This window comes from Elaeis guineensis, chromosome 5 (assembly GCF_000442705.2).
Source record: "Elaeis guineensis isolate ETL-2024a chromosome 5, EG11, whole genome shotgun sequence".
In the NCBI taxonomy this organism is placed as follows: domain Eukaryota; kingdom Viridiplantae; phylum Streptophyta; class Magnoliopsida; order Arecales; family Arecaceae; genus Elaeis; species Elaeis guineensis.
In genome coordinates this window covers 122,391,280-122,399,349 of record NC_025997.2, presented here as the reverse complement: position 1 = coordinate 122,399,349, position 8,070 = coordinate 122,391,280, and the positions used below count along the sequence as shown (strand labels likewise).

The following is an 8,070-nucleotide window of genomic DNA, read 5'->3' as shown; positions in this document are numbered from 1 at the left end:
CGTGCAAAGATGAGAAGTGCTAGATACTGTAGACACAAGATCATCGCAGACATACAACGTCACTTGTGAGGGCTAACTTACCAGACCCTTGAGAAGACCTCGACGACTGTGAGATGGGGCTAACTTACCAAATCCCTGCAGAGCTCAAGTCGCATGAGAAGCGAAGGGAGACCCTTAGGAAACCTCCAGAGGGCTAATTTACTAGACCCTCAAGAAGACCTTGACGACTCCGAGGTGGGGCTAACTTATCAGACCCCTACAGAGCTCGAGTCATGTGAGAAGTGGAGGGAGATCTTTAGAAAACCTCCAAAGGGATAACTAATCAGACCCTCAGAATCCTGCCGAGAGTGAAAGATGCCATAGGCACAAACTCACCGCTAGCATACAACATCACTCATAAGGGCTAACTTACCAGACCCTCGAGAAGATCTGGATGACTCCGAGATGGGGCTAACTTACCAGATTCCTGCAGAGCTCGAGTCGCATGAGAAGCAGAGGGAGATCCATAGGAAACCTTCGAAGGGACAACTAATCAGACCCTCGGAACACCACTAAAGAGCCCTAGATGTTATAGGTACAAGCTCACCACCGGCACGCACTCCCTCTTCAGAAGAAGAATAAAAAGATGGGCAACATACAGTAAGAGGCATTACCTCAACAAATACTCCTTCCGTCTAAGATATTCTCTCAGACTCAGGAGTAGGGGGGTAGTATTGAGATAATTATTATGACGCCTCAGATTCATAAATGGCCGAATTACATTCAAGTTGTTCTAAACTACTCTAAATATATTCACTTCAATCAAAGTTGTCCTAAGTATATCTATGCAAAAGCTGAGCAACCTAAAACCTTACTTGTGCTGAGCAGAGCACTGAGCATTCTCTCATGCTGATCTGAGTGCTTATCTGTGTCGTTCTCTACGAGCCGAGCAAAATTCACAAAGTTTACAGATACAAATTTAAAGTTAGAAATGAAGCAACAACTTTCAGAATAAAATATTTTTTTTTATTCATTAAAATCTTTACAAAGAAAAAATTAGTGCTCTAAGCACTTTACGAAGAAAAAGTCAGTGCTCCAAGTACTTTACAAACAAAAAGCTGGTGTCAAACACTTTAAAGGACAGTTGCTTCAGGCACCGTCTTGCGAACAAGAGAAGAAAATAAGAAAGGAAAAAGGAAGAAGAGGAGGATAGTAGAAGAAGAAGAGGAGGACGAGATGGAGAGAAAAATAAGAGGAGATGAGGAGGGACGTCCCACGGCAATCGATGGAGCATCAGATCGGTCAGGTGAGATGGTTCGATCTTTGTCCATCGAGCACTTTGCCTCCTCAACATCCGGATGAGCTGATTCAATCTTCATCCGTCAAGATCTCCATCTCTTCATTGGTACCGTCAGTCTGTATGCCGTGAGGTTTTAGATACGGCATTATCTTCAGAAAGATGGGCCTTACAATCATCAAAGTCCTGGATGAAGGCGGCGGCGACGTCGAGCATTTTCCTCTTGAACGTCGCAGAATTTTGGAACTTCGCAATGCAGTACTCCCGAACTGCGGGCATGAAGGCAAAAGCACATGACGTTGGATCCAAGGTATATTTTGGAGTACTCTTTCGCCTGACCCTCAAACTCAGAAGTAAGGGGGTAGTGTTATGGTGGTTATCGTGAACACCTCGGATCAGCGCTATATCACAATACATGTCAGGTTCTCAGGTCATCAACACGATCGCTGATCGCCGTATCAGCTGAAGAGTCCATCTTTATGCTAAGCTGAGGCATCCCCGAGGTCTGATCTATATATGAGCAGCTTAGCCGATTTATCTCTTCAACGTGCGCGATAGCTGTCTATCCCGAATAAATAAAATTTTACATAACCATCTCTTCTGATCTCATGGAAGCGATTAAGGGCTGAATTATCTCACCCAATTTGGCATGTCCAACAGTCCGGCAATCTCGGGATCATGCAATTTCACAGCTAACAACCTAGCTGTCCGACATTCTTCTATATAAACAATCAGAGCTCCGATGACCAAAATAAATTCAATCGAATCCCTCTCAGAGAATCCGTTGCTACTCCTTTGTTCTCTATTTTTCTGACTTGAGCATCGAAGGGTCCTTGTCAGAGCCACAACCTCTGATTTGGGACTTACTTTGCAGGTGACTCCAGCGTCAGCAACACCGCATAAGGTTTCTAGGTGTCTATCTTCCGACTCCGACCAATTTGAATGGCAACAACGTTAATTTAATTATTAGATTATTTCATATTTTTATTTTAAATCCTTTTGCTGCATATTACAGGTTAAAACTCAGTTATTTCATAAGTTGCGTTGAATTCAACCAATTAATTCTAAAGTTACATAAACATAAATTCAATAACCAAGACATTTAATGTTGTTGCTGAAGATTTGAAATCCCTTGAACGATTTGTTATTATATTATCTAGCTTCAAAATATATACATAATTATTTAGTTTGATATTTCAAATATCTAAACTGGAATGACCGGCTGACATATAAAGCCCCTTTAAACAGCTGGGGCGATACTTTTCAAAAAACAAAAAAGCTAGGGCGATGCATGATAGTTATAGTTTAAGATATCTGAAATTTGCATACTGGAATTCCTAGTCTATTGCCACATCTAAAATGTCACACATTGCGTGCAGCCGACATAATGGCACTTGTTTATTTGAAGAAGAAATGCAATCTATGTGATCATTACGACTGTATGGTGGTCAGTATAGACAAAAATTTCATTTGTCGTCTAAGCTACAGTTTCCATATGAAATGAGTATATAATTATTCATTAATTATTTATTGATGATTTATTGCATACAGTAAATAATATGTTGGGCCACTTGCTTCTTGTTGCTTAGAATTTGAGTATACTTTCTATGTTCTTTGTCCATTCTAATTTTCTACTGTAAATGCCCATGTATACAAGTTGTAGGGTCATTAACTAGTGAAGTTCAGAGGTTGATTTACATCTTAATAAAATTACATTCTGCATAGTTCAGTGGGATACTTGAGTTTGTGTGCTGTTAGAGCAACACTACTCGTTGTTCAACATAGTTTTCTTGTATTGACGACTACAAACTATAGAGATCGCACCTGATTATCAGATATGCACTAATTATCAAGATATGAAGGGACAAATCTAATAGCAGTCTCATAACTTCATAGTTCACATAGCAGTACATTTCTACTTATGTGACAACTAACAACTAAATTAGATAATTTCTAGCATAACTTTTGAAATGTAACTATGCTCTGATATGCTCAATTTAGTCAATCCTTTCTCTTGTAGATTGTTCACTTGCCTTCTTAAATAATCTCATTTGACATACTGAGAGCAATAAACCCCTCATGCTCACGTGGCTCTCTTCTGTGTGCGCATATATTACTGAGAAGCCTTTGTATCCTTTATTTTCTGTTATTATTATTATTATATTTTTTTTAATTAGTCCCTCATACAATAAATAAATAAAATTTTTCAAGAGATACTCAAAAATGATAAGAAATAAGAAGTCATAATAATGGTTTTTTGTCATGCATTAGGCTGTTTGAGATATGCTATTTATGTACCATCGAAAAATCATGATTTTCCATTCATGTGCATATGGTTGCCTACATATTTCATGGTGTCGTTAAAATTGTGATCCGTAATCATGGCAATTTTTATGATCTATTTATTTCTTTTATTCTAATGATATAATTGAACAATTACATGATATGGACAATGCCATAAGTTCTAGTATATCTAAGAAATTGTGAGGGGAGACCCATTTTATTAGTTTGTCTTATAAAGATTTGAATAGGACTAAAGTCCTAAAGTCATCAAGGGAGATAGGGCTTTGCTCATAAAGAATCTTCCAATAGTAGGAATCCAACCTCTATGATAAGAGATCTCTTAAAGAAGATTCAATACGGTAACAACAAACTAATTGGTTGATCAGAGAACACATATGGTTTATTTAATATAGGAGTCATAGACTTTATCCCATCTCTATGGTGATTAGTGCTCCTATATAGTGGTTAGGAAGAGCTGTAGCTCTGAATAAGATCTGATATGGTATTTTTCGTAAGATGTGATATTACACATATCTCTGAAGGGGCTCACCTATATAAAGGTATCCGTAAATGACTATGGATATGAGATTTGGACTATCTCTAGTAATTCTCATGAAAAATCAAGATACATGTGCAATGCTACTAATGCATGGACCAGTGATGAAGAAACTCTATACTATGTGTGTAGTAGTTGAAATTTGGATTAAAGGAACGTAATTCAAGATCTGGTTCACTCTATTTTCTTCAGATAAAAACTATTCACACTAAATAAAGTTAAGTCACCTTATCCATTACATAGTATAAGTATCCAAAAATTTATGTTATTTTATTTTATGATTTTTTTAAAAAAAAATTGAGTTTTATAGGGGATTGTTGGAGGAAAACTCAAAAATTTTCTATAATATCCCTCCAAAATTTTAATTTTATCATTTAAAATATTTTAATTTTTTATTATCATAATTTAATTTCTGACCATTGGGTTCCTAATTACCAACAGCCATATATATTTAATCTCATTTTTATTTTTTGACCATTGGACTTTGTGTTAAAGGTTTTGATTGTTGGGCTTCTTATTAAGATCTTAATGATTCAATGAAAACCTTAATGGTTATAAACAATCACAAATGGTCATAAACTGTTATATTAGATATTTATAAAAAGACCATCTGGAGATCCGATTTGAGATATCCCATCTAATCCTCTTCCTCGCTTCCTTCTAAATTTTTTCTCTTCAAATTTTTTTTTATAATTATTGTTCTAGGTGCCGAAAAAGTATTCATCAACCTTTTCTATGATAGTGCTCACAGACAAAGGATCCCGATTGTACCTTGAGGTAGTTTTTCTTATTTTTTTCCATACGAAGAAAGGAAGAAAATATGCTTTAGAACAGTATCTCACATATTTTTAGATTTAATTATTTTTATATTTTGATATTTTGTAAGTTATTTATAATCTTTCTATAACAAAATTTGTTAATTTATTTAGTTTTTTAAATTATCTTAGAAATTTTTTATGTTATATTTCGACACTTTCATTATTTTTTGTAACAGTCAAAAACTATGGTTTAACCAAAGATAGTCATAAAATTATGATATTTGACATGAAGGTTTTCTACTACAGCAAAAATGGTAAAAGACGACGCTATTAAGGTTATTTTACGACGCTAATAAGCATCGTAAATAACGTTTACGATGCTTCAAAAAGCGTCGCGAAAGCGTCGTCTATGTAAGAGTGGAGACGAAAAATGCCGACGCTTTTTAAAAGCGTCGTTATTTTTTAACGACGCTATAAAGCATCGTAAAAGTCAATTATAACGGTGCTTTTTAGCGTCGTTAATGACAACGCGTCCTCCACTCTACCAAGACGCTTTTTGAAGCGTCAGTTGTTAAGTCTTTAGCGACGCTTATAAGCGTCGTTAAACATGTTTTAACGACGCTTATAAGCATCGTTAAACATTTTTGTAACGATGCTTTAAAGTGTCGTAAAATTAAATTATAACGGCGCTTTTTAGCGTCGTTAATGACTCCGCGTCCTCCACTATACCAAGATGCTTTTCAAAGCATCGGCTTTTTTGTCTTTAACAACGCTTATAAGCGTCGTTAAAATTTTTTTAACGACGCTTATAAGCGTCGTTAAAGGTTTTAAAAGAAAATAAAATATAAATTTTATATATAAAAAAAATATATACATTCCTGTACAAAATTATATCAATTATTCAAACATAAACCTGTACAATCACCACCATTCACACATGTACAATCACCACCATTCACACCAAAAGCAAACTTAAATAGCAAATTTAACCAAATCAAAAGATATTATTTTATATAAATAAAAATAAAGTACTAATCATCTATTACAATCAAGAGTAATATAAATAAATATAAGAATACAATAAAAATAAAATAATGTCAACCCGTAGGCGGATGGTCGTCGCTGTCTCCACGTGACGTGCCGCTGTCTCGACGGGTGCCTGATGTGCCAGGAGCCTACAAGAAACATATCAAAAGCATGATTTGCATATCTATAAATAAAAATATATAAATTATTAAATTAATACAAAAATATATATTTAATAATATGTGTTTATCTGAGATGGGCCATACATCTCTAATAAAGATGTAAGTCGATCAATCTGTCCCCTCATGGCCTGCATCTCGGCACGGCTCTGTCGCATCTCCTCCATCTCAGCGGCACGACTCTGTCTAATCTCCTGTATCTCCACCACGAGTCTGCGAACGCGTGAATCCTGAGCATTTGCTGCAACATGCTGCGTATATCTACTAACCTCAGATAACTGAGTGGGGGTGACTCCTACTCCATAACCCCTCACTCGGCCGTAGCGCTCTGGTCCCATCAACTCTGTGAACACCTCGGCCTCGATACGACTCTGCTGCGTAGATGCTGCGGACTCGTCGTCACGCTCCGCAATGAGAGATGTAGCCCTCTCCTGTATTTATTTTGAAAACAAGAGTTATACATTAATAGCTAACAAAATTAAATTAAAATTATTATAAAAAATAGAATATTAATAATGCCGTACATATAAATCTCTCGACTCATCTCGAACAAAAGTACCATCCTGATGAGTATGAGTCATCCGGTAAAACTCCACTTGATCGAGTTCCCTCCCATACTCATCCACCTACACAAATAATTTCAATTTTAAGCAAACAGTTATAATAATTTAAAAAAATATATGAGTATCATGATACAGTAGGGATGGCATGGGTAGGATTTGGGTCGGGTAGTATACTACCCATCCCCAAACCCGAACTTAATACCCTATACCCAAACCCTACCCGATACCCAATCGGGTAAGAAAAAAGATACCCATCCCCATACCCAACAGGTTCGGAGATACCCGTGGGTAACCCATTTCCCCATACCCAATCCATACCCGCCCCATACCCAACCCATACCCATCTATTCTATACCAAAAAAAAAAGTAAAATAATTTTATGCATATTATCAATCAAAAATAGAATTATCAATTATATATATATACATACATACATACGCACATACACACTTCTAACACACACACATACATACATGCATACATATATGCATGCATACATATACATACATACATATATATAATTATATATATATATAGAGAGAGAGAGAGAAAGAGAGAGAGATCATATATATGTGTGTGTGTATATGTGTGTGTGTATATATGTGTATATATATATATATATGTATGTATATGTATATGTATATATATTCGGATATGTATATATGTATATGTTTATGTATATATACATATCCGAATATATATATATATATATATATATATATATATATATATATATATATATATTTATTCGGATATGGGTTCGGATATTATCCATATCCATAGGTTCGGGTCGGGTTCGGGTAGAAAATAGCACTACCCATATCCTACCCATACCCGTACTATAGTTTTCGGGTTTTACCCAAACCCGAACCCAAACCCAGTTAAACCCTATTTTTCGGGTTTGACCGGGTTCGGGTAGGGTGTATACCCATCGGGTCGGGTTAATTTTGCCATCCCTATGATACAGACATGGTCCACGATACATAATGATATTAGTTATATAAATATTTCAACATAAAAACTAAAAGTTAATTATGAAAGTTTAAGAAACATACAAACTCCTGTCGGAGTCGTGCATAACTCTTCGACCCCGATGTATGAGGAACAGACTGAGCTGCTCGTGCAGCTCTACCAATAGCAGAATAAGTCTGTAAAATAAAGTAAAGAACTTATTATATGTATAATATATAATAAAAATTAATATTTTTATAAAATATTTAGAAAAAAAAGATAATGAGCAGATAATATACCTGTGCCCTCTCGGAGAACCAATAATGAACCAACTCCATCCACTGATGAGGGGGTACATCAGGAGGACAATTTCTAGCAACCTCCTCCTCTGTCATACCCTGTCTCATACAGTCCTTTTTCAATTGTGCTCTATATTCTTTCCATTTGTGGTTGAGAGACTTCATTACAAAATCATGAG

The 8,070-nt window shown here is 35.8% G+C and overlaps 1 protein-coding gene across 1 annotated transcript; it reads right to left on the bottom strand.

Moving 5' to 3' along the window:
• Positions 1 to 5,921: 5,921 nt before the first annotated feature.
• Positions 5,922 to 6,822, bottom strand: LOC140858047 (uncharacterized). Its single transcript, XM_073257479.1, has 4 exons — positions 6,775 to 6,822; positions 6,603 to 6,704; positions 6,166 to 6,509; positions 5,922 to 6,048 (listed from the first exon to the last, which is right to left on the bottom strand). The coding sequence occupies exons 1-4, from the start codon at positions 6,820 to 6,822 to the stop codon at positions 5,922 to 5,924; spliced, it is 621 nt and encodes a 206-aa protein (XP_073113580.1).
• Positions 6,823 to 8,070: the final 1,248 nt, after the last annotated feature.

Coding starts and splice junctions, on each gene's coding strand:
- LOC140858047 (XM_073257479.1), bottom strand. CDS start 6,822: ATGGGTAGTATACTACCCGACCCAAATCCTACCCATGCCATCCCTACT. Junction 6,705..6,774: donor CTACCCATGCCATCCCTACT/GTATCATGATAC, acceptor TTATTTGTGTAG/GTGGATGAGTATGGGAGGGA. Junction 6,510..6,602: donor ATGAGTCGAGAGATTTATAT/GTACGGCATTAT, acceptor AAATAAATACAG/GAGAGGGCTACATCTCTCAT.